This window comes from Falco punctatus, assembly GCF_963210335.1.
Source record: "Falco punctatus genome assembly, chromosome: 5".
In the NCBI taxonomy this organism is placed as follows: domain Eukaryota; kingdom Metazoa; phylum Chordata; class Aves; order Falconiformes; family Falconidae; genus Falco; species Falco punctatus.
The window spans coordinates 88,071,128-88,098,181 of NC_137584.1; the positions used below are offsets into that span (position 1 = coordinate 88,071,128).

The 27,054-nt window shown below is 41.7% G+C and overlaps 1 protein-coding gene across 3 annotated transcripts; it reads right to left on the bottom strand.

The window, feature by feature from the left end:
- Positions 1-307: 307 nt before the first annotated feature.
- On the bottom strand, positions 308-22,203 carry LOC308064128 (aprataxin and PNK-like factor). 3 transcript variants are annotated; one of them, XM_080388091.1, is made up of 7 exons: positions 22,018-22,203; positions 19,749-19,926; positions 16,700-17,088; positions 9,651-9,776; positions 7,144-7,190; positions 5,852-5,890; positions 308-1,085 (listed from the first exon to the last, which is right to left on the bottom strand). In XM_080388091.1, exons 1-7 carry the CDS (start codon positions 22,158-22,160, stop codon positions 880-882), a joined length of 1,128 nt encoding a protein of 375 aa, XP_080244217.1. In that variant the 5' UTR covers positions 22,161-22,203; the 3' UTR covers positions 308-879. The 3 variants fall into 3 exon arrangements, with proteins under 3 accessions (XP_080244217.1, XP_080244218.1, XP_080244219.1); XM_080388092.1 differs by lacking the exon at positions 22,018-22,203 and adding an exon at positions 20,363-20,818 and having other exon boundaries at positions 19,749-19,930; XM_080388093.1 differs by lacking the exons at positions 16,700-17,088; positions 22,018-22,203 and adding an exon at positions 20,363-20,797 and having other exon boundaries at positions 19,749-19,930.
- Positions 22,204-27,054: the final 4,851 nt, after the last annotated feature.

The window sequence follows — 27,054 nt, forward strand, 5'->3', positions numbered from 1 at the left end:
GGTCACCTGTCCTGAAACACACTAAAATTTTTAACTTACTTTCTTGAAAGCTCAGGCGTGCTGTGAACACACGGAAGGGAAGATCTTCCAACAGTCTTTAGAAATCACAGAGACACAAGCAAATGTTTTTTTCTGCAGTATGTTACAAGTTTAATTGTGCAAAAAAACAGTCACCAAGACTTCAGCTTTGTTGTGAACTGAACATAATTCCAGTGAGGTACAGGCATGGGAAGAGGTCCTACTGTAATTACAGCAAATACACCATAATCATTGTTTAGACAACCAGGCGGTTCGATAGGCTGATATACTGTTCTCAAGTGATTTACACATTCTGTATTTAACTCCTGCACATCAAGAGAATCAAAGAAATGACACCCAAGAGGAAAGCCAGTAGCACTGCACTAACTCAAAAGAACGTTAAAAAAATTTAGACAAACTCCCCAGTGATGGCCAAGAAGTAGTCTGCGATACTGCAGGTGGGCAGTGTAACTCCCCTTCATCCAACACTGTACATACTGTCTTTCAGCAAAAGAAAAGCCTTTCTTAAGGCCAGTATTTCTTTCAAGCACTGCAAGAAGAAGCATTAACAACCTTTAAAACTGTATTTCAAACTATGAAATACCAATGGTGCTGCATAAGAGATGGGGGGGGGGGAAACACAAAAAAGTTTCAGAGCTCAGTCCTCTGGCTCCACCACTTAACAAAACAAAAAAACCCATACGGAAAAGAAAGGCCTTGCTGAATCCCCTCACCCTCATTAAAATCCTCCTGCAGTGCCCGCATCACTGAGGAAAAAACAGTTTTCAAAGCAGTTCCCCTCCTTACACATCCATGTTTCACCATAACCAGCTTGGACATTTGTAACATCGTTCCATGCAGCTACTTTTTGGTTCTAACAAATCTAGACGCTTCTTGCAAAAGCGTTTCAACATCTTCGTTATCCTTGTCTTCTGAACTTGGTTCCCAGTCAGAGTCTTCGTCGGTAGGTTCGCACTCCTCTTCCTCATCACCTCTAAAGCTGTCACCAAGGTCATACTCATTTGGTTCATCATCATTGGCACCGTCTTTCTCCACAGCCCTTTCTCCTGTAGGGACAACAACGCCATATATTCATGAATAATAAATACAGAACTAAAGAGACCTTGCAGGGGCCATCTAGTTAGCCCCTCTCCTCAACAGGAGAAAGGCTCAACTAAAGCACTCTATCCAATGCTGACAGTTTTGTGTGTGATTTTCAAGACTACTATGAAAAGCTGTACCATCCCTCTCTGACCACTTCTGCAGGGCTTACCAGTCTGATCAGTTAAGAAAGTTCTCCCTAGTGGCTTTTCTTCCAGCACTTGGAAAACAGTAATCAGGCCTCTTCTGACAACGTCTTCTGATATCAGAAGAAACCAGTATCAGACAACGTCTTCTGACAACTCTCCTTTCCTGAAGCAGTGGCATACACCATTTCCCTGGTCTTCTTCCCGTTACTTCTGTACCTAAACGAGGCATCTTTCTTGGCATTTAGCCCCTAGCTCTTGCTAGACAGCTATTCTGACCCTAAATTTTCTGCCTGCACCCATCCATATTTACTTAGGGCTGTTTTATACTCTTGCTCTTTAGAAGCTGACATGGCTTTGAATTCCCATTCACTTCCTTCCTGAGCTTCAGGGGAGCAAAGACAATCTCATAGATCACTCGCCTCCTACGCTCTCAACTTGGATCTGTGCTGGGTAGTCTGTGCTTCCTTTCTGCACACAGGTTAAGGAAACAACAAATGCTGAACACTTCTTTCCTGAGCTGGAGGCAGCCTACCCATTTCCCAGTTCAGTCCATTCTATCGCACTGCTGTCTCATCTGCTGCCTATCCATCTTCTGCACAACCTACACGTTGTGATCAAATTGCCTTCTGTCTTCACAGTATGTCACAATACTCTGTACTGGCAGGAATCAAAGACTTGGAAACCTCTATGTATGAGAAATGGATGCTGCTCACAGCATGTTCTTAAACGTTTTTTAGGCAGCTTGTCTTGCAGTCATCCTTTAATTGCTCAAATACGTTGGCATGTTTAAACCAATTCCCAGAGACAGGGTAATCCTGCTTTTTGAAGAAGCCTTATCTACCTGACTCGGTAGCATCTGGGCAAAGTTGCCGCCCTAGCAGCATTGCCTTCTCCTTTGACTTACCAGTAGCTGTGAACCTTTAACAAGTTGATTTCCACTGCTTTTGGACTTTGCCAGATGTGCACAACCATTGCTCTACCAGCCTATGCTACCTCCCTTTTTCCTACATGCCCACAATTCCTAACTAGCCACCGTCTGTTAATATTCCACTCATGTTATGCTGCCCTTAAGTCATACCCCTGAGTAAAGCTCTATTTGTTCCTTTTCCCCCCAGCCTCCGCTTTCTGCATTCTTCTCTCATCTGGAGATAACCTGTCAATGATCTCATACAAGTCATTTATCTGTTGAGCAGTTCTTATCATCTTTTATATGAAACTAGAAATGTGCTTTTCTTCTCAGCTACACAACCCAGTCCAAATCAGCCATGTTTATACCAACCTCACGTATGTCTTCGCAGCTTCTTGAAACCTCGGGTCAGAGCTCCAGACACTCAAGCTATGCGTGTGGTGAACAAGCAAGAACACCAGCACCTGATGTAGTCAGATCACATCCTCTGTCAGTTACATTTTTCTGCTAGTGGGAATGTTACTATTCCAGCATTATCTTATGGTCTGATTAACATTTTATACTCTATAGCAGCTCTCACCCAAGGTTTTCAAAAGCATTTACAGTCAAGTCCCTCAAAGCTACACAATTTTATGGGTGAACTGTGCTACAGAGGCACCCAATGACTACCTCGAATAGAGTCAGCCACGTGTGACGCAGCCGATACTGCAACTGAGAGATATCCTGTGGGCAGCAACCTATACTGTGCACCACCTAGCAGAAAATCCTGAAAATGTCCAACTGTCAATTTCAGCTGTAATCCCATATGATGCTTGCTAGTTTGCTGTTTACCAGACTTTAGAGGAAAGTAATCATGCCCATGTTTACCCATAACAGCAGAATTTCTTCTAAGAAGCACGGACTATGGTTGTGCAGAAGGAATTACGCCTCAGAGGGAGATGTTGAAACAAAGATGCTAAATACATTAAGAACAAAACCTCTCTTCTCAGACGAGGCCTGTGAGAACAATAAGCCCAAGACCTGCTTAGCAAAGAAAAGCTGCTCTTACAGCACTGCAGATATTTTACAACAGAAATAGGAATTCTGCAAAAAATACTGATGACTTCCATATTTTTCCTACAAATGTACGAGGAGCATACTATGTTTTTCATCCCCATCCACCAATGTGTTTAGATTTCAGCAGCAAATGATGCGCTTCCGTCCAGCTCTTCTCACGCCAGCTCTTTCTGCTATAGTCTAATTCAGCTCCACAGCCCCTGAAGCTGCTCATTAAGCACAATCCTGCCTTTCCCCTGTTCCATATTTATAAAGATGACCTTGAAACATTCTCTGAAAGCATGTCCTTTACGTGGGGAGAAAAAGCTTGCTGACCACCCCTTTCCACAGGGTTGTATCTGGAAGTGACCTGATCAGCTTGCTAGATAACATACAAAGAAGTGTGTAGCAGAATTACGCATAGGCCATAGCCACAGCAGGTCGTTCGTCCCAGTAGCAACAAGGTAGTAAGGTCATTCAGCAGTGACAATGTAATGACACCGTAACTCTAGCCTTTCTCCTTTTTTTTTCCTTCGTCTCTTACAGCTATTCCCCCAGTAATTAGCCTTAGACTATTTCGCAGAACACAGAACACATTCTCTATGGGCAACTTGGAATCCATCTCGTAGCAATTACACTAACGATGTTAAAAACTAAACGTGGCAAGTACCATGTAGGTGGCACCCTTCTTCTCTTGGCTGGCGGAGTTTCAGTACACTTGTACGGAAATTAATCCTGCTGTGCTTAACAGTGCAGTTGTGCCAAACAGCACGAAATAAAGGCTGATGGAACCCTGCCTGTGTGATCTTGCATGGCTCGGGACGACCGCCTCAGATGCGAGCTTGCTGAGTGCAACCTTTTACAAGCTTTGACCTCAAGACAACTAAGCAAGCCAGTCAACAAGATAGTGAGGGGAAAAAATAAATTTAAAAAAATCATCAAATACAAACAGAACTTTAACGAGTGAATTACCTTCTTCCCACTGTGCATGGAATATCAATTTTTCCCTGGTTCGTTCTTAGGAAGAGGAGCTGAATTTAACAGATTGAGTTTCACTCCCACGTCAAAGTTTTACACGCTTACAAGAGAAGCACTTTTCCATCCATAGCCACACCTGGCTGACCACCTGCCACGAGCTGCACGCGCAGGATCTACCGTTCCAGTAAGGAAGGTGTTCTTATGAAAGGCACAGCTACAATTTAAAACCTTCAAGATTAGCTTTAATTAGCTTCAGATATGCACACAGTCCAGCTTGCTTCATTATAAAGTCTTAACCACTCGCTGCACTTACAGTGCTGCTAACAATTTTCACCACTCTACAATGCACATTTCTGCAAGGCAGCGGCAATCAAGATGGGGCTCGTACTTGCATCATGGGATGTGGCAAAGCATACAGCTAACAAGTATGCCTCAGAACACACTAGTGCACAGATACAACCACACCAAGCATTCAGTGGCAGCCAAAGTACACACATACACGATAAGGAAATGGGATGGGAAATACATTTCTGAGTGGAAAGCAAGTCACAGAACAGAATGGAGGCCAAAACACTTTGTCTAGAAAGCTACAGCTATTTGCACTTCAATTTACTTTCTCTAGAAGGCGTATCTCTCTATTTTGAAGATTTCTTTAGGAAATGTCCAGCCACACCTTGGTGATCTCAAAGACATCAAGTTAGTTCCCACTTCCACTCGAGAGGCAGCAGCTCCACATCCTCATGCCTTGTTCAGGCCAGTGAATACGGCATATTATCAGACTATCAGACTGCTCTTCAAAGCTCACTTTTAAATTCTTTTAGAAATAACAGGAAGCTTCACATTTGGAAGCCAAACTGAGACAAAAAAAATTCCAGGCAAAAGATGCCTGGAAACAGACCTAAAGGATATTTAAAACTAGAGCCCATGCACCTGCAACATGTAAGCTAATATTATTGGCAGCCGCAAAGCAAGCTAGGTGTACTGCTGGTGAATGGAGGAGATACTCATACACAGTATTACAGGTTACATTATCAAGAGAGACTACAGCTTGCCTGCGATACTACGTAATGCTCACTGATGCCTAGAAACTAAACTTTGCAGGACACGTGCGTAGTTTACAGTGAATGTCGCCCCCAGCTGAAAGGCATTACCCTTCTTCTACACTTCAGTCCTAACAAGCCTGTAACATCAATACCTCAGAGTAAATCTAAGAAAAGCTCATCACCACATCCACAGGTATCATTTGAAAGTTATTTCGAGGTCAATGCAACGCAGAAGGAATATCTCAATGTTTCAAGAGCCATCAGTCTTCATGGGGTAACCTTAACTAGCTGTGGATGAACTACTGGCTCCTTTCGTCCTATTATGAACCCTCTTTAAGGAAGGAAGAATTGGTTTGGTCACACTCGTCTCTCCTTAAAACATTTGTTTGTTTCGCTGCCCGCTTCCAGGGAAGCACAGGCGTGCTCAGCCAGGACGCCTGGCACAAATCCAATTCAGCACTATTACTTGTGAAAAAGGAAGGAGAGTTTTACTAAAATAACGACTACCTTCTCCTCGGGTAAGTGTTATCAAGCATCTCCAGCACTACTAAATGCCCAAAACCCAAAGCAGATCAGCTGCATCCCATGATGATGTGCCCATTCATACCATCAGAACGTACCATTTTTTGAAGTTCGTTGTCGTGTTCGTCTTTCAGTTACTAAAGAAAGAAATGTTATTAGTCAGGTCAGAGTACAACATAGCAATAAGGGTTATTCCTAGGGGTTGCTACAACAGAAGACTGACTTATTAAAAGAAATGCTGCAATGGTTGTGCTGTCTTCACAAGTGTAAAAACTACTCTGCTGCCCCCAAAAGACCTATTTTTTTTTTTATTAAATGATTCTTGAAAGATTACCCAGATAAACAACTCTTACAAGTAGGAACCATGCTGCCTGTAGACAAATGTCATCAGTACTGGTTGCGGTTTTTAAAGCAGAAAATTGCAGTATTTCAAAGCATTTAAATATTTTACACCATTGTTTCCATAAATGCAATTCCTCCTTATTAACCATAGAACCATAGAATGGTTTGGGTTGGAAGGGACCAAAAAGGTCATGTAGTTCCAACCCTGCTGCCATGGGCAGGAGTAACGTCATAATCCTGATTTTTTAAAGTAAAATGCATTATCATTACATTTCCATAACTGTTCTGCTCTAAAGCATTGTTCTTTGCATTGGGAATTAAATTGGAAAAAAACCCTCCAAGTCCAATAATTAAGAAAAAGCACAAAAAATTGAAAGTATCTCTCTGAATTCTCTAAGAACAGACAAAATGTAAACAGTACATTCCCCTGTGTTTTGCAACAAGTCTAGTTACTGGAACATAGAAAGACTTTTAGAATATAAGCTCAGGTTCAGTTTTAACTATATCCTCTCCAAGCCTCAACAGAACATACATGCTATGGGGATGGGAAAAAAAGCTATAGAGAAAATTTACCGCAGTATCCATTTGAAATGTTGAGAAATACTTTAGTGTATTCCCTGTTTTCACTGTAATACTCCAGCTCCAAACGGAGGAAGCAGAATAGAGAGAGCTGCTAAGATCACACTACACCACGCTTAATTTTCAATAAAACATGTTAAACTCATGAAAACAGCCACTTGCCACGTGGCATGTTTCTCAGATCCTAAGATACAAAGCATACAAACTACATCAACGGTGTCTGACCCAGACCATCTTGCTTCAGTTGAAAAACATTTAAAAAAGTGAATGTTAAGTGTGCAGCGGCCAAGCAACCTGAACTTCCTTATCAGTGTCAAGGGCAGCACCTCATGCTTAAGAGCAAGGGCGCAGGGCAACACAGAGCAAGCCGCAAATGCAGTGTTACTCACTTAAAGCATTTTATTCCGAGGTTTTGGCATCGATTACTGGGTTTGGGGTTCGTTCAGCTATACTGAACAACTTGGCTTACCTGGAGGTGCACTGTGCTTGTATTCTAGCTTATGCTGTGGATTCTTCCTGCAAAGAAGAAAACAGTACAAGCTTGATTTGCCACCTTGTTCCACGCTTAACAAGAACTCAGCAAGTTCCCAGAACTCCTTTGTATCTTGTGAATAATTTTAATTTCTTTTTTAAATAAAATTCTGTGACCAGTGCTTTACTGCAGTGTCTCAGCATATCGAATGTAGGGTGGAAAAAAAAAATAGGGTTCAGTAAGAGTTCCTCTTGTTTCGGCCTTCAATTAAAAAAAAAAAAGAAAAAAAAAAGCTGATCAAAACCAAGAGATGAGATAGTTCCCAAAGTTGTAAGATGAGATGCATTTGTTCAGCATAATAAGAACTGATCCAATTATTTACTCTCACTAGAAACGAAACCAGAACATGAACCTCTGGTGCATAAAGCACAATGCACGCCCAGTGCATCACAAGTCTCAGATACCCAGGCAAAGCTTCAATATTCTGCAACATAAAGCTACAAATCAAATAGTTTGGGAAAATTATTGCTTGTCGCAAAGTACTATCACAGGGAAAGGACACAGAAGGATTGTTAAGAGAGATTATTCATTTCTGCAATATGCTGCTGCAATCCAGAAAGTTCAACATACAAGTGTGTATGTCTTCTATTAAAAAACAGCATCAATGCAATGAAAAAAATAAAATTAAACTTACTCTGGGATCTGCAGTAAATGCTCCCCTCATTCAGGCTGTGATCCAGGTCACAACACGCTGATTTATCCCCCTCCACACACCCCCACCCCCCAAGCAGTTATCCAATGCTGTTCTAATATTTTAACTCAGTCCCACTTACATCGTGCTAATCTGTTGTGTTAGTGCATTAGAGGCTTTTCTCAAGGCTGCACGTTAAAATAGTTTCAGCTCAATTTACTGTTTTGCAGAAAATAAAAAAAATATATCCAACTTTGGAAGAAAACTGGATCAGTTGTCATAATTTTTGCTTCTGAAAAGAATGAAAGCCCACTATTTAAGAACGACATACCACGTGACATTGCTTGAAACACAAGATTAATTTCTGTAACTGCAGAATTTGGGGGATATTTTACAAAACACCCTTGCTGTGAAGACCGCCTTGTAAAACTAGTTATTTATTTGTTTTCTTATTCTTCAAAACCAGCATACTCTTCAGTAGAAATACCTTATTTTCATGTCAAATAACGTGACAAATTCACATACTTCAAGTTGATTTACAGTTTTATGGCTACTGCTGTCCCAAAGTACGTGACGTGTGCATTAGAAGGGATAGTTATCTGAATAAAAACATGCAAGTACACCTTTTTTTAAATACACTGTACTGAAACAAAACCAGTTGCCTAATTCAGTGTTTTGCAAGTATTGTCAGCATCAGAGCATTTGATCCCAACTCAAGGCATAGCACTTAGATAATTCAATTAGGTATTCAAGTAGTAGCCAGCAGATAAAGACAACAAAAATAACATGAAAACCCTTCAAATGACACCTGTTGCTTCTACCCCCAAAAGAATGAAACGCAGATTAAGAAAAGATCAACTAACGCAGCACAGGAGTTGTCTTACCTGCAAGGGGAGACAGTTTTAGTTCCGCTGTACTCCTGGAAAGCATGTCGGCAATTTCATGACCGGTATAAACCCAGATTCCTGCTCCCGAGATGAGAAATTCATCTCACAGAAGTTTTTCAGATGAGAAATACTTCTGTGTTAGCTGAACGTAAGATGGCTTTTTCCTAAAAGCTACCCTCATTTTCTTACATTTTGTGAAGAACACGCTCTTTAGGATCATCACACTTCCCAGGAGAGAGAGAAAATGTTTTTGCTCAAGCACAATCTTGAACAGCAGCTGTTCGTTTCAGTATGCCCCCACAGAAGGGCTGTTGCCTCAAAATATATCCTTTTGTCCATTGCACCAATTACAAAGCAGTCATGAAATAAAAGTGTAAATTTTTACATTACAAATAAATAAAAGTGTAAAACCTAGATGTTGAGAAACACATGGAACAAAAGGATCTTTTGAATCAACAGTGGTTAAAAGAAGCAGCAGTCTGCCATGAACTGGATTTTCTTGCTGGTACCTAAATTATGCTTGCTTACACATCAAATACGGATTAAAACAGAGAGTTTGTACAAAACCTCAACAAATATTTTATCAATATCTAAACTAAAAGTTACATATCAGGAACAACGCGTAACAATAAATTATTGTTTCTATACAAGAAGAACAGTTTACTACATGTTGAAAAGTGAAAAAGTTTTGATTGTTGGGCAGCTGAATAGGTTTCAAATGTCAAGTCTTCAGGTTCACCGGCTGAAATCACAAAAAAAATTTTGCACAGACTTGGGTGGTGTAAAGGTAGAAGTCTGTCCACAGCAGATTTTGGAAGGCCACAGTCGAGGTTTAACATCACTATCCTATAGCCATTTTGCAACTCCAGGGGAGAACATTCTTAACCGGTAAAACAAGGAAAGCCATTTTGCACAGTGCTTCTTACCTGTAACAAGCCGTTCCATACGGACATTCAGGCCGGTTATCTTTGTTATCCTGAGTTACGATCTCGGTTTCATGATAGTCATCATCGTGAGGGTGACTGAACTGCTGAAAGTGAAGGGGATTCTTCCTGCAAAAGACAAAGATAGATCAAGAACCGACTATTCCATTTTTACACAAGAAGTGGAGACAAGAAATGTGTTACTGAATCAGTGACAACTCATTTTTCTGTGGTTACAGAAAGAGCAGCTTTTAACGTTTAATTTATGCAGAATCTAAGACCTGCTTTCAGGGTAAAAGAAGAAAAATTTTGTCTCAGCACATGCCGCAAGAGGTTAAAACACGAATTCTCCTGTTTGCCACCAGCTCCAAGTTTCAGACCTCCAACACATACACAATCTCCTGATGTAGTCATATAGCACGAATCTTACTGAGCAGCTGGCTCGTTAGGACTCCCTCTGGAGCTATGCAAGTGCCATACAAACCTCTCGCAAAGTCTCAGCTCAAGCCGCAAGGATCACCCCTGGCAGCCAAGCAACTGCAGCACTGGAGACTTCCCACGCTCTCCGGTGATCGCCTGTGAGCTTTAGGCAATACGTCTCAATCATTCTGTTCCGTGTGAAAGGTACTTCTCACTTGAATACTTCAAATGCCAGCGTATTATTCCAGAGGGATGAAGTACTGAGGCCTGAGCAACAGGCCCCGAGCCAAAGCTGACCTCTAGACAAACCCGCCAACCAAACATTAAATATATTTAGTATCCAAACATCAGCAAAATATGCACGATCATTAACTATGTATGACCATTAGCGAAAGACAGATAAAATATAATCATTAGTGAAGATACCGTGTGTCCTGCCTTGCTTAGAGGCAGGTGGTCAGGGCCATGAAACCAGGTATTTTCTGTGGTTAAAATCCAGCAGATACAGGAATCTCCCTCGGGTCCTCCCTGAGCCCTGGCCAGGCTTTGGTGGGATCTGACAGGAGAGTGAAACCAGAAGTCTCTGCATTTGAAGTTATGTGAACTTGTTTATTCCCTAGTATAAAAGCCGGAGCCTCTCGCAGTGACGTTGGAGACCTCACCTACCAGATGCCCTGCGTAGGACTTCCCAGCTGCCGGGACAGGCTCTCCAGATCCTTGCTGCAACAAGATCCCCAGCGACTGCGGATCTGGGTGATGGTAATGTATTAGGGCAACTGGTGATGTATCTGTCTTAATCACTACAGCTAACGGTGAATAGTAATGATCGGGTGCATTGCCTTGCTTATCTCTTTCACCGCTTGAATCAGGGTATCGCAGGCTAACCCTTTTGTACGTGCATATGCCTTATTTTCGGCATTAATTTGAAACAAACAGTAAAGCAAGGTTATTTTGTGTATTGGTGTCTGCGTGCCATCTACCGACCCTGTCAATTGGCAAAACACGGAGCAGTCTACTGGACATGACACTGATGGTGCTCTCAGGTTTGCCTTGGCTACCGTGGCATTTTATTTGAAATACCAAATCACAACGACGACATGAAGTTGTACCGTAAGACACAACTCGGAGCCACACCAACGTCAGTGATGAGAGCGCATTACCAGCATCCATGACTTCGTGCTCTACAACACTTAGTCCAATCCAAGGTGAGCAAGCAGTGAATACACATATATGCATCATTCAAAGGCCTTTTCTACTGCTTCTAGGCAACAGGCTTGCGTGCACACCGTACAAGACACGGCAACTATAAACAACATCACTTAGTGAAGATTTTCTGTAAAGCGATGCTAAAAAGAACACAGAAAAACACATCATGACTTCAGGAGAAATTCAGGTGACAGATCAAAAGACACTACATAAAAATTATGTCACAGTGTGAACATACTGTACTAAAAGCAAATCTACTTTTCCCTAATGATTTCTTTTAGAGATACTTTTTCTCAAGCGTATTTAAAAGCAAGAAATGGGAGATGCTTTAAGAAATGATTTTCCAAAAGATATCCGCAAAAGACTTCTGTGATTTACCACATCAATGCCCAGAACACATAAACTTCAACATGTTTGTGCAAATTATAAACGTTACCTGCTTGCCTCAAGCAAGAGGAACAACTTTAAACTAGAGCGAGTACTGCTTTAATTTGTACTTGTTACTGCTGCACTGAGAAACACAAAGCCAGAACCATGTATGTAGCTAGCCACATACACAACAGCTCCCTCACTGACCACAGGCACTCCTTCCTTTAAATTCACAACCGGCTCTTTGGAACTTTCTGCGGAACAGACAGTATTAATTTCAGCATTTCAACTAACAACATAAGAAAAAAGCTTTTGTTACAGCTTTGGCAAAATGACTACTTGAGTGCTGTGAGCTCTACTAACCATTCAGGCACCAAAACAAAGACTAGATATTTAGTATTAATACTTTACATCTCCATTTGCCTGGTACCTTTCATTCAGGAAGCTCAGCAAGCAAGCTACAGATCAACTCTTCCATGAGTTACTTATCAGAGATCCAGTGTGCCTCAGATCTACTTACACAGCTGACAGACGCCTCGTCCTGGTCTTTTCTGTTAATTTCTGCAGACTGTAGGGTAAGTCAATACTGTTTCACTAGGTATCATTGCAAAGTTGCATCTAGCAGTCTTTTATTCCACAAGTTCTCGGGAAACATCACCAAATTCAGGCTGGCTGCCTACTTCCTTTGCCATTCAAAAATAAATGGGATGAAACCAAGTAATTTTAGAGACCGCTTGCTTTGTTTTCTAAATGCACAGAGCTAACTTGCTAGCAATACTAGCTAGAATTTTAATTTGGTCATTTGAAACACAATTCATCTTCTCAAAGGGATACAGAAGCAGCTAATGCTCTGTGAAATCATTTTAATACTTATTCCTACAATAAGATCCTAGTCACCAAGGAAAGAAGGCCTAACAGCTGTCAATTAGCTACCCTATTCTGTTTTAGGTGACAGCCAGTTCCTTTCAAAAATTTACTTCAAAAGCTATTTGGCCAATACCAAACAGCCCTTATTGCAGGAGAGAAAAAAAAAAAAAAGAAGAGAGAGGAGAGAAAAGAAAGAGAGAGGAGAGGAAAGAGAGAAAAGAGTATAGGAGGAAGCAATAAGAAAAAGGAAAGGGTCTTGATGTATGCTTCCTATCACTGGGCTTCAGGATTTTTTGGGCCAGTGGATGATGCTCCTCAAGTTATTATACTTTACCTGTGAAGCACCTTAAACATGTCCTACTTCAGATGCTCAGGACTAGAAAAAAAAAATAAAAATCATAGTTTATCCTACCTTGATGTGGATAATTTATACTCACTCCACTTCTATATGTTGTGCAACAATATCCAGCAAAATGAAAAGCAGCAGAGAAGTGCATAGCTTCTATTAAGCAAATATTATCCCTTCTTGCAAAAATCTTCTTCCTTTTATTAGGACTTTGGTTTGTTTGAGGGTTGTTTGGGTTTTTTTGAACACAAGAGATCTCGGTTGTAAGAGCGCACCATCTTTCATGCTGGAAGTTGCACTCCAAAGTTATTTAGTTTTACAACAAAACCTCGCTGCATAGGAATATGTTATTAGTATGATCAAAAGAAAATCATTAAGCTTTACTTGCACAAAAATTAACCAATGAAAAGCCTATTTTAAGAATAAAGTTTTAGGAGACCTGCCTTCTCATAAACATATACAGAAGCTCTGAATTGGTGTCCCTGCGCTTTGCGTTGCAGAAAATTACACAAATAATTACACAAGTAAAACTTAGAAAGTTCTTCAAAATCGATGCAGTCATCTCAAGCAGAAGCTGAGTGTCGCTCAGTAAAATATTCAAGACAGTTTTCATTGATGCAGCTCCCAAGAGCATCTTAAAAGCTTCTTCTAAAGCAAATTTAAGTGGTAAGGTCAGAATCCCTGGCTCTTCATAATCACATGCAGGAGACTCCTGCCACCCCAAGGGCTTATTTTCTCAGCCTACTAAAGAAACTGGTAGTGAAAATATAATGAATTACCCGCACTAGCTGTAAAGCCATGGAATTCAAGTCTGAAGTTACAAACACCTTACACACACCTGCGGTGTAAGTTCTAAATTGTAAGTCTTATTAGAAAACAGGTCTCAAAAAAAGACAGATGCAAGTCTGTAGCTGCCAGAGGTACAAGCTGAAGGTGAAATGAAAAATACTGATTTTCATAAACAAACAAACAAAGATCAAAGTATTTCGAAAAATGTACACACAAATCCAAAGGTTGGTTGAGCGTGCCCTGCTTTGACAGTTCCAGGAAAGGTTCACACACACCCAGTCAGCACAGAACAGTATCACCGGCTAGCAAAAGGACAGAACCCTGGACCAAAATTGTGAATGACAGTTTCAGAGATGAGAGTTCAGCTGTATCACACCGCTACTATGCAGCCCTTGAAATCGGGGGGTGGGTTCGGATTGGGTTTTATTTTTAATTCCCTATTCTTCTAACTTGGGAAAAACAAGCAGCAGACAAGAAAATGAACCAAAGACAGTATTCAAAGGGTCAGCTCCTTGACAACAAATATAGTCAGGCATAACATACACAGAGCACGTTGCCTCCTAGTGGGAACAGCAGTTTCTTTCGATTTGGTAAAAGCTTCAGACTACCACAGAAAGAGAATCTCACACTGAGGAGGACAACAAGAAGAATCATGTCTGGAGCGAGAGCTGTGAATCAAGCTGGATTCTTTCTAAAGCAGTGGTTTTCAATTCATAAACTAAGAAACTGAGCTATGGGTTACAAAGTTATTTCCTAAATGTTTCAGCTATGTGTTGTGTAAGAGACGTCTAATAAAATCAACTAAACTAACATTTCATCTTTTCAGTTTGTGCTGTTCTGCCAGGCACCTACCAAAGGTGCCTGTCATATCCAGAAGGCAAGTGTCTCTCAACAGCAGTTCACAAAATAAAGACTAGAAAACTGAAGAGCATTTAGTTATCGGATAAATGACATTTGATGACTATGAAACCTCACCTAGAAAGAACACTTTAAGGAAATGGCTTGGTTACCAAAGCAGTCCTCATTTGAGATGTTGACTCCTACAGCACCTTGTGTCAGAAGACACCTTTCATAAGGTGAATGGAAGGAGACGAAAACCAACTACTCATTGTACTGAAAAGAGCACTCAAAGCAGCTTCTCTTCCTCAGCAACTCTACAAACCAGGTTTTGCTCAAGGAAAACACCACACCATGAAAAACTGAATACGCTACCCATGTGTTCCTTCAAAGCGTCCATTCACATCACACACGTGTACATTTCTGTCAAAAACAGGGGTAACTGCAATGGCTTGCTTTACTCCACCACAGCCATCTCATCGATGCAGAATGACTCCTTAGTATTTGCTTTTAATGCAAGCCCACCAAGACAGACTACAAAGCACCTTGCTTTGCTGCAAACCAGCAGGTTTCGTCTCATGACAGCTCCTGAACATCAGAACCGATGGGTTTGATACTTCCTATTTACAAATTTCTCCAACAAAGTAAGATTTTGTTATGTGCTATTTCAGAGCATTCTTTTTTCTTATAAAGCAACGCTTCCCAAAAGAGCTGCCGCCAAATGTTTTAGAATAAAGACCCAAGAAGAAATGTGCACCTGCAGACTCCTATTCCACATTACCTGTAACTAAAACTTGCCTTCCAAAACATTAGGAACCCTTCAGCATGTCAGAGCATTACACCAGCTTAACCCCCACACAGGGGAAAACTTGTCTGAGCAAAAAGAAAAGGAGCTGGAGCAAACTAAAGGCTGCATTTGGACTACCGGATCAGCTTGACTGCCTAATACAACATGTTTCCCTCATAATCATTAAGGGCAAAAACTGAGATGCGTGAAAGTATGCTACGTGTAAACTTGAAGTCTGTAGCGTTCATTAATGCGACAGCTTTACGCTTTTGATATACCGTTACCTGCAGCAATAGGCACGCCAAATACATACAAGAACCCCTTTACTTGTCCTGGCTTGTTTTCTGAGCAACCTCAGGTTTTACTATCGCTCAAGCCGCTTGGGGGAAGAGGAAAAAAATACAAAAGCAATAATAGTAATAATAATTTTTAAAAAATAATCACAGGCCCCCCTGCTTCCTGGATTAGCCTTATCTTTTGTGCTTACAATGTACATGGATTTATCTGGAGCTCAAAACCTTCTCCAAAATGCAGTTTGCACGTCACTGGTCACTTCCTAGCCTCAGGAACACCTCTAGATTCCTATCTTCCATTCAATACATTAACACACCACACTACAGACCTTGCCTGGGCAGAAAGAACGAGCAGGAGACCAGGCACGCAGCACTGGAGTTTTTGAACTTTGCTGCAACCTTTGTAGCGCACAAAACATCTGTATGACAGATCCTTCACCGTGAATCGAGAGGATATGAGTAGCAGAAAAAAAATAATAATATATTGTCCCTCAATTGAAGTATCACCAAAGACACTGACCAGGTAAGGGTACTGACCAGAGAAGGGTTAACAGGGAGTTTATAAGTGTGACTTGTTCGGGTTTTAAGGGGGGTCCGAACGCTTTAAAAAAAACCCAAAAGTGCAGACTGGCCAAGTTATAACAAAAGTAGTTCTTCATTATTTAGGGATAACAAATAGTAAGTATTTTAAATATTCAGATCACAAAGCATGCAATAACTTCATCTTTCATAAAAGTTTCAGCTGCTAATAAAATAAGCCCACAGGGTCTATGTTGGGCATTTCAATCATTTACATCTCTTCTCCCTGCTGGTACATGTACTCTACACACAGCGGGGTTTCTTTCTTTTCTTTTTAAAGTGGACCTTTGTTTCTTATTTCCTACGACACTGCACTGTTCAATTTGCTCAAGTAAATCATCCCTTGTTTAGGCTATACTGGCAGTTAGCAAGACATCCTGGCTCCTCCTTTTAGACTTTTAGGATTCTTGTTATGCCACTGGTTTCTCATCAGTCCCCCGTTTACCAAAAGATCTTTTTCAAATCAAAGCTTGTAACCGCTTTACCGTTTACTCTTCTGTAGCTAAGACAGTACTTCTTAATAACAAGCTAGCTTAAGCTAGTTTTATTTTTGCTTTACCTGTAACAGCCTGTTCCATACATGCAAGGTGTCCTCTTACGCTTGTTGTGTTTGGAGCTTTCTGAAGTATCTGCACTTCTGGTTGAATCAGAAATCTCAGTCTTGTAATCCAGATTTACATCAGGCTCAAGAATCCCTTCCTGGGCACCAAAAGATTGGGAAGTCCTGCCCCAGTGAGCTTGTTGGCTTGTAGAACCAGTAATCTGCTCTTTGTTTTCTGTGTCCTCAATTCTATTTCCTTTACTGGAGATCTGACCTACTCTTTTAGACAATTTACTACGCAGCTGCCTATCTTTTTTTTCCAGAGAACTTCCAGGGGGTTTTGTTCCAGTCTTGCCATTTCCTTCCATGTTTCTCATGGTATTCTCAAGAGGAAATCCAGATGCATTCTGTGGAACTAGGTTACATTTTGAAGGACCTGGAAATGTACACGCTTCAGAATTAAAAGCTTTAAGGTCAACTCCGCCTCATCATTCCTGTTTTCAAAGGGAGAGAATCATAGAAGAGCCCAGGTTGGAAAGGACCTCAAAAGATCATCGGGGCCAGCCTTTAAAATCTTCTACTCCACTTTCCAAACTCAAGTTAGCTGCTAAATACACCTGCTGAATGAAAGGCTCAAGTTCAGAACACACACGCACTTTAAAGGAAAACTTATTCTAGAGCTCCCGTCCTCAGCTTCAGTTCCCTCACGACACGGTCAGGCTCCTCTCTCACCACCTCGTTTGTGAATAGTCCAAGGACTTCAGTTTACACTAACTTTCGATTAGAAGTACTGCTCCTGAAAAATGAATGCGGATTATACATGTGACGATACAGTAGCCTCTATAAGAACGTACCCTCCTATACAATAATCAATTTCAATCCCTTAAATAGCAAGCTAGATGGAAGATATCTATTTATCTATACGCAGGAGATACAGGGAATTCATGACACACACCTTGAGCTTAATCCCACCCCAATAAATCTTAAACGCTTCAGCTTGTGACTCTAAATCATACAAGAGTTTGTCAGTAGACACCATTAAGTAAAAATTTCCCTTTTGACAAATCCTGCATTTTAAAGTTTGGAACACACGTCCGCTGAAAATAAGAGATGTGTGCTTTAGAAAAAGGATACGAGATACGTAACCAAGACAAGAGCACTGTCCCAACAACTGAGATGTCACCCAGAAGCAGACCTGTATCGAAGGCTGAACTACTTTTGTACATTACCAAACTATTCAAAAGCTTCTGCTCTCTACAGTTTGTGATCTAAGTTCCTCCTCCAGGAGATGTATACTTAGTTTACATGGATGTGTTTGGCAGAGCTGGAAAATCAGGTGGCAGTTACCTATTTGATTTTGTTCCTTTCAATGCAAGCCTCATAAACTGTTAACCAAAACCGCTGCTCAAATGTAATTGCCTCGGGTGTGATTAAGAAAGGGCAAAGTCAGAATTAGTATCAAATGATCCAGACAGCAGCATATTTAGTAAGTCGGCTTGGAGACAAAGGTGACTTTTTTTATTAAGACTCCCAAATTAAGGCTCAGTAAACAACTGCCGCTTAGGAAATAAGCCTTCATTTGCAAAGCAGAACTAAATGACTCTAATTTGCCACTTCCACTTGTGACTTCTCTGCTACATACTTCATACTGCGTATTACATGCCTGTATTGTATGTAATGAGACTAAACACTTCCACGGGCATGATGATGACGACTAGTTAAAAAACAGGTCGTAATCAAAGAAAACCAAAGACAACAGCGCTATTGGCACTCGCTATGACACACGTGTGACCTCTCTGCCACCTGGTGGCTGCCGGCACTTAAAAGAACTAAGAATCTTTTCAGTTCCTACCCTACAGGACATTTTCTCAGTTGCCTTAATTATGACAGCAGCAGCGTGATTCTGGTTTTGATATCAAAATGCCAGTCTTTTAGAGCTCTCTAAGATTATTACTTGTGCTTGAACTAACCTACTGTTTTTTCTGCAAAGTTCTGAAGGCAAGTACACTGTGCTTCAGATAAGAAATATTTCTAGAATGATCAGGAGAAAATAAGTAAGGCTTCACAGAAGCTCACAAGTCAGAACACTTCTTCAGATAAAAAGAGCCACTACTTTATATCCCAGCTATCCCGAAGGGTACGCTCGCCATGAGTAACGCGTTTCAGCTAACCTTAAGATTTAATTAAAAAACAAAACCCTAAGAGTTTTCAGTGTCAAAATCCACAAAGCATTATCTAGTAACGGGATTTTAAGTGTTTTATAGATCCTAGAACAGATCCAGCCAATTCTAATGCTAGAGATTAGAAACACCTCCCCCAGGCTGTTCACTTACAGGAAAAGTCAGTGAAAGCCTCAGTTTGCTCTCACCAAAATACTGTTTCACTTTGATAACGATCCTCCTCTTTTCATTACTAGCAGCATTTCACTGCCTATAAACGCAGCTGTAATTTGGGGACACACAGAGACTGACCAGCTGAAGCGTCTGTTCACTTCTTGCCACAGAGCATTTTGGATTTCAGATTACTTTTTCTCGTCTGTCCTTCTTTTTTGACTCAGATTTTGAGATCGTGGCACAAGCACACTCCATGCTACCTTTCTTCAAAATGCAGCAGTTGCTACGCCATGTACCATCGTTCCCTGACCATAAAACTTTACCGAGAACGGCACGAGTTTGGGCAAAGTCCAGTACCACATTACATCAGTGTCATACCATCACCTATCCCTAAAAGGTTCTCGGAGAAAGAAACCACACACCAAGCCACTCCTAGGACCAGTACTTTGGCCCATGTCTACCAGCCTCTTGCTGTAAAGCTGAAAAGTCTGGTATTCCTGTGGAACTTTGGGAGCCAAAGTTCCAGATCCCAAGGAAGAAGTGCAACAAACCTACTCTCATGAAGGCTTCCACCGTCCTCGCTATAGAGCTCTCCAATGGACTGGCATTTCAAAACAACTGCTGAACAACAAATTACAAGCAGAACACACGTAGACCCAGCCTTCAACACCACACCGTGAGCTACATTCTCAGTTTTTGAAATACCACGGTTCTTCCCTGAGCCAAAAAATTACCTGAGATGAAGGGACAGGCATGGAAAGACAGCTCCTTTTCCCTTCATCTTGCTCTTCACCTTCAAAATCCTCTGCAGTTTCTTCAGAAGCTGATCTCTTTTTCTGCTGCACATTTACTTGCGGTTTTAATGACGCCGTATTACTTCTTCCTCCTCTCCCTTGGCCTTTTTTCATTCTACTACCTTAAAAGAAAAACAAAAGGGTTCTTTTGGAATGCAACTTTTTACAGTGAAATCCTGACCACATTAGAAATCTAAATCTGCGCTGAAGCAGAACATTGGGCAAAAAGCATGAGAAGTCGCAGCGCTGGGCATGTGCTGTTTCAACCACACATTTTTCATTCCCTGCTTACAGGAATAAAAAGCATATTTTAGAATGAAACAGATGCTTGAGGGGCAAATTTGCAGGAAAACAATAAATATGTGGCAAAGGATATTCGGGATTGACTGTCTCAGTGCCACTGACAAGTTCATTTCCACAATAGGAGCGGATCAGTAAACTACACGGTCCAAGGACAACTTTTACCACACATCTTTTGTGTTAGTATCACCTCAGACAACCACTTTATGCACACAAACATCAATTAGGACACGGCAAAATCAGGGTATGCCCACCTGCCTAGTCACCCACATCACAGCCCATTATTTCATCGGCCAGTAACCAACAGAAAGACAGCGAACGTTGTGCCTCCCGTTGGAAAGCTTCACAGCTCAGAAAACCGCAAGATCTCTGTCCTGAAGTGCTATTGCTGGATATACAGCTGGGAGACAGCCAGGGCCAGACAGCTCCATCTGCTGCAAAACGCATGCAGAAGGAAAATACTTGATGCCATTTTGCAAGACTTCAAAAACTCTCCCCCTTCAAAAAATAGCCATGTGCCAGAGTCATGTTTACAAAGCAAGGAACGGTTCAAATTTTAATGTTTGACTTCAAAATCACAAATCAGTGTTACCTTCCCAGTAAGAAGACAGACAGGGGGAGAAGAAAAACAAAAAAGGGGCAGCCTCTTAGTTTTACTCTCTACCTTTCTACCTTCCCACCCAATATCACCTTAGCAAGATGCAAACCGTTCCACAGTTTTAAGGAAATATTTTGGATTTGCAGAAGAGATCGGTTGTTTTATTAAAGCAGCCCATCCTAAACTAGAATCATTCCCTCACATAGGGATTTTTTAAACAGCTCCAGTAGTGTTCATACATATCCCTAGCTCCCCCAAGGTCAGGCCTTCAACAGCACACAGGTGTCCCTGGCCCACACAGCTTCAAATCTCTACAGCTACCTGACCAAAGCGTTCAGCCTTTGAAACAAACATTAGATACACATACATATCAAAAAGTACAGTACTTGCGGAGACAAAACAAACGAAACCCCTCACCCTACACACATACACCCCCTCCAAAGGCAAGAAAGCAATCACGCTAGCGCAGGACCAAAGACAGTCAGCAGAGGTCCTCTGGTACCTGCAATTTTTATATCCGAGGGAATAAGCCAGCAGGGAACAGTCTAGAGTTTGAAAGGGGAAGTAAGGGGGGGGAAACTTTTGTCAGTTCCTGGTACTTTTGTAAGTTCCATCCAAAATGCAACTATTAGGCATGCATTTATATTTTTGTAAGGGAATGAAAATTTTGGATTTTGTTTTTCTAAAACCAGGGAAATATGCACTTGACAAGTAATTTAATTAAGTCAAGTACACAAGGTGAGTTTCTGGTGATACAGAGTGAGGCTCTAACAGTTAAAACAGAGACCTTTATATGCAAGTGCTTTTTGTCTCTGGTTTTTTAAACAAGCATTAGGAATATGGAAGTTAAGGGGGGGAAAAATTTTGACTCACATTCTGAACTGCCTACCAAATGAAACTATTGAAAATAGTTTCACTTTCAAATGAAAATTTGAAAAAATGCTGCTGTCTGGATCAGTTGATACTAATTCTGACTTTGCCCTTTCTTAATCACACCCGAGGCAATTACATTTGAGCAGCGGTTTTGGTTAACAGTTTATGAGGCTTGCATTGAAAGGAACAAAATCAAATAGGTAACTGCCACCTGATTTTCCAGCTCTGCCAAACACATCCATGTAAACTGATCAGAAAGAGCTCTGTCACACCCAGGACTGATGACAAAGGAGGCAGAAGTCAGTCTCTGTTGGCTGCCAGGCATGGAGCACGGGAAGAGAAGGAACAAATTAATACTTTCTGTCACCACCATTACAATTAAAGTTATATCAAAGCACATAAATATATATTGGTGTGCAAACGTACTACACTGCAAACCTACCTCCTTCCCTTAGAGGCTCAGAAATCCTCTGAACCAGGGGGTCTCCTTCCAGCATCCAAGATGGAAGCACTCTCTTTCTGTGAATAGATTTTGATGGTTTGCTTTCATTATCGCCAGAAAGAGGAACCTGAAAAAACATTTACTGTTTAGTACCTTTTCCCAGTTACAAAAGAGGGGAGGAAGAAATAGATGACAAGTTTGTACCAGTTATGCCCTTCAAATGCAGCCTGGACAACTACCTACTTTTGGGATGGTGTCCATTGCCTGAAATTATTTTTTTTTTCCCCCACACTTCCCCCTCACTCAGAAAAAAAAACATCTATAGAAACCTTCATGCAGTAAAAAAACCTCTTTAGACCTTTGGAGGAAATATCTGAAAGGCTACAAACTTCAAGTTTCATAGAAGAGCCTTACCAGCACCTTGCTATAGAGTTTCCACATGTAGAGGTAAAGACAAACAGCAGGTTTAACAAACAAACACCTGTTTGTCAAAAAAAAAATTCCCAACCAACCAACTAAAAACCCAGAAAAGTCTTGCTACCCTTCTTTCAACTTACTTCTCTAGAAATAAACCACACTCTAAATCTTGGCTGCAAAACCAATGCAAATACACCAAAGTCATGTTCGACACATATTTCTTTACTGCAAGTAATGCCATCAGTTTGAATCTTTACTTACTAAAAGGTAAGTAGCCATCCAGGGATCTCAGCTACAGTAAAGGCTGATACTTCATTTGTTATATGTAGTTATTATCTACTATACAATGATGTTGACCCACGTGTCCCTTCTAACTGGATACACAACAGAAGATCTAAGAAAAATCCCACTTGCTCCATACACTATTTATCAGACTGTCTGAAAGCCACTTGACTCGGTAACATTTTCAAAAAGCAAAAGATGGTTTTTTTGAAAACTCTGTTTTGCTGGACAGCATGCTGGCTACCAGAGAAAAACTGGAGGGCTGGTCGTTTAGCTGTGTGTTTGTAATGGATCTTGACAACACAGCTCCATCACAGCTGTACGACTCAAATGAAATAGGCTGCTAGGACGCAATAAACAGACACTATTTACAGGCAGCACAAGGTATCTGCAGGGCAACTACAGGCTCTCCAGAGAGACATTTTAGAGGCTTCTAGGCGGGTTGGAAGAACAGTCATTCATTCCCCTGGACCCTCACAAGTACTGACAGGGCAGTAACTGATGCAGACCACACAACTGAACTGGACTTTGTTCTGCAGTACTGAACTCAGCCACAATATTGTTAGTTCAAAACATTCTTGTAGCAATGGCAATTTTTTTATATCTGAGAGGTTTTATATTTGAGAGATATAGATTACTACTGCAGCGTAATTATCATAAACAGAAATACACAACAGAAATGTATTTATATACTCGTAGAGTAAGCCATCCCAATCAATGAAACAACAGATATTTTGACTGTTGTAATACTCTATTAAAAAAAATGCAACACCCTTTTAATTTTCAACACATGCTTACAAACATTAAAGTAAAATCTGAAGCACTCACCAAACATGGCTCCTCCAGAGCGGCACCACAAAGGGCTCCTCTGCGGCCGAGCGCTCAGGGGCTCCTCAAATGCTGCACCATCAACGGCTCACCACCGTGGCACCACCAACGGCTCCTCCGATGCAGCAAAGGGGCTTCAAGAAGAGCTGGGCATCAAACAGACTGCTCCTCCGGTGCTCCCTGGTACCACTGCTCTGCTGGGGCGGTACAAAGCCATACTCTGGAGAGGTGCCAGCACACGCTCCTCCAGCGTGGTGATACCAGGATGCCTCCAGGACGGCAAACGCCAAGAGCTTTGCCAAGCACACAGCAAGAAATGGCTCCTCCAGAGAGCACCACAAAGGGATCCTCTGCGGCCGAGCGCTCAGGGGCTCCTCAAATGCTGCACCATCAACGGCTCACCAGCGTGGCACCACCAACGGCTCCTCCGATGCAGCAAAGGGGCTCCAAGAAGAGCTGGGCATCAAACAAACTGCTCCTCCGGCGCTCCCTGCTAACCACTGCTCTGCTGGAGCGGCACAAAGCCATCCTCTGGAGAGGGGCCAGGACACGATCCTCCGGCGTGGTGACACCAGGACGCCTCCAGGACCGCAAACACCAAGAGCTTTGCTGCGGCGAATGAAGAGACGGGACGCAGCTCGATGCAAGCAAATGTCAATTTATTGTACAGAAGCACGAGTTTCTAGACACGTTCAGAAGCTGCGCGTTTTAAACAGATTGGCTCTTGAAGCTCAGCATTGCATACTGGGCAATCCCCGACTGGTGGTTAACTGCCAGCAGCTAACAGCAAGGTGGTACCTTTCCTTGGCGCCAGGCGCCACCCGTCTCCCACTCCCCCGTGCTCTGTAAACAGGTCTCATCATGTTAATTGCTGTCTAGACAAGCTCCAGCACATCCCCCTCAGCTAACCGACTGCCGCGCATGGTCCTAGTTTCCAGCCCGCTCCTGCATCTCCCCCTTCCTGCTGCACAAAAAGAACCTTCGAAACCGAACGAGTAAAAACAAGGTATAAGTAATAGAACAAATCAAAAAGCAACTAAGACACATTATCAATGTCAAACTAACCCACTGTCTGTGTTCCACACAATTTTACAATTTCCCCTTTTTGTTTTTGAACAGCTGGTACCAGGTTTGCCATGTTCTGCAGGGCCCTTGCAAACATCACAGCAACCAAGGGAACAGCAAACAAACAATCCTGCCGATTGAGGGAATGGATGCCAAAAAGGCTGACATTTTCTCAGATTTTGATACCATGTTGCTGCAACGGGGCGCCTAAAATCCACGCAGCGCATACCATCAAAATCCTCACAGCCATGTCCCTGAACCAACAACAAAAAGCAGTGGCAATTTTGACTCACATTCTGAACTGCCTACCAAACAAGGTGATTTAACTCTTTAATGCTTTCCCTGCTGTTACTCCGCGAAACAGAAGAACCGCTGCAATAGTTCCCATCGTAACCTCCTACTACATTAGCATCTACAGAAAGACAATTATCGACATTCAAAGTGTAAACAATATCATCTTCTTTTGGATTAACATTATACATAGGTGGAAGGGCACACCAAACAAGAACTGGTTCAGTCAAAAAGTTGGAAACATAGCATGCCTCCTCTGAACATACCTCTGGGGTCATTCCCTTCATTCCCTCTCTTTTTTATGCAAAGAGACACACTTTAGCATAACAGAGAAGCCCCTATTTACATCTCTGAGCCCGGACACAAACCGCAGCTGTATGCTCCACCAGGCTCAGGGCAGAAATCATTCATGCAGTTACATAGCTATATATCACTACAAGCGTGCAGACACCTATTAAACACTAGATAACCATGTTTAGCTTTCCTAGTCTCCTTCACAATACCTAGCTCTTCTCTCATCTCTTGTTAGGTCAAAATATTCTCCAGCTTCCTCTCCTATCTCTCTCTTCAGACATTCTCTGTCCTCTTCTTTGCTTGTTAATTGCGAGGAGGCAAAGGGGGTGTGTAGCTGGGTGACCACGACCTGCTTTATGTTACAATCAACTAAACACTGAATACAGGAAAAAAAGGCATGGGAGACATCAGGCAAACATCAATAAGGTGGTTAAAGGTAATTATAATAAATCCTGTAATACTTTTGAGTCATGGCCCAAAGTTTCCCAGCCGTGAGAAGAGACCAAAGGCATCCCGCCCCTGGCTCTGTTGCAGATCTTTAAGGCTTTGAAGTTTTGTATACTTTTGTAAATTAATTCACAGTGGTCACTCAGATTAACACATCCTATCAAAGCCTTCACACTTGTGTCCCTGTGCTAATAATAAAAATCAGTAGCAACTCGGTTCTGTAGCAACATATGATGGACAGAATCAACATCTGTTAATAAGCCAGAAAAAAACACACCAGCATTTGTGACGTGCGGAATTAGACTCTATAACTCGAAAGTTATAAAGTAGGTATGTTTATTGCGCGCAGATGCACGGGGGATCGCTCCTCCACAAGCCTGCATACCCGAAGTGACGAACCATCCTACATTTATACAATGAAACAAATGAATATTCAATTAAGGCCTATACATATTCGTTACCTAAACCCTGCTTCCTATATCAGTCCGTTTCCTGGAATGTGGTGGTCTTGCAGGGTTGTAGGTGATTCATGTCCTTGTGACCATCCGATCTTCTCCAGCAAGGAGACTTAGCACTCCCTCCCTCTAGATAGCATTGGAATATCTCTCATCCTTTTCTCGTTCTTTTTTTAAGAGCCCCTTTGTTAGAGGAAGAGGGGCAGGCGTCTCCTCAAAACTGTAGTTGTCTCCTCAGAGCTGTGTGCCTATGTGACCAGACACCGCACCCATGACCAGTCACCACATTCCTGGGCAGACATATACAATCACAGTCGGTGTTCCATCGTCCCCATTTCACACTATTTCTCCATATCAGTCCCCCCTTTTCTATTAAATTAAGTAAATTCTTTTACTTAAGCAGTCTTCCCGAATGATATAAAGCATCACACATAAGTGTTACCCTTTTAAACATTCTCCAAACCCACAAATATAACATAATGGCTAGTATTAAGGAAATTCCTCAACTGATCAATAAGATCACAATGGGGTGTACCATAGCGTTAAGAATTGATTCATCTTTTCTACCTGGCCACTCGATTGTGGTCGGTATGGGGTATGTAATTGCCAATCTATTCCTAGATGGTGGCTGATCTGTTGCACTATTCTGGACACAAAATGTGGTCCTCTATTCGAGGACATTAATGCTGGGACTCCAAACCTAGGTATTATCTCTTGGAGCAGTATTTTGGTCACTTCCCGGGCTTTAGCAGTTCTGCATGGGAAGGCTTCTGGCCAACCTGAAAAGGTATCTGTTAGTACCAATAAATATCGATACCCCCCTTTTCAAGGAAGTTCCGAGAAATTGGATCTGCCAATGTTGCACTGGAACATTTCCTCTACTAATGTTCCCTAGTTTCATTTTATTTGCTTTATTGGGATTATTGCGTAAACACATTTCACATTGCTGAGTCA

Excerpts from the sequence above, each read along its gene's own strand:
- LOC308064128 (XM_080388091.1), bottom strand. The coding sequence starts at position 22,160 with ATGTTTTTTCAGGTTCCTCTTTCTGGCGATAATGAAAGCAAACCATCA. Across the intron at positions 17,089-19,748 it reads TGCCTGTCCCTTCATCTCAG|AATGCATCTGGATTTCCTCT; the intron begins GTAATTTTTTGG and ends CTAGTTCCACAG. Across the intron at positions 1,086-5,851 it reads ACAACGAACTTCAAAAAATG|GAGAAAGGGCTGTGGAGAAA; the intron begins GTACGTTCTGAT and ends TTGTCCCTACAG.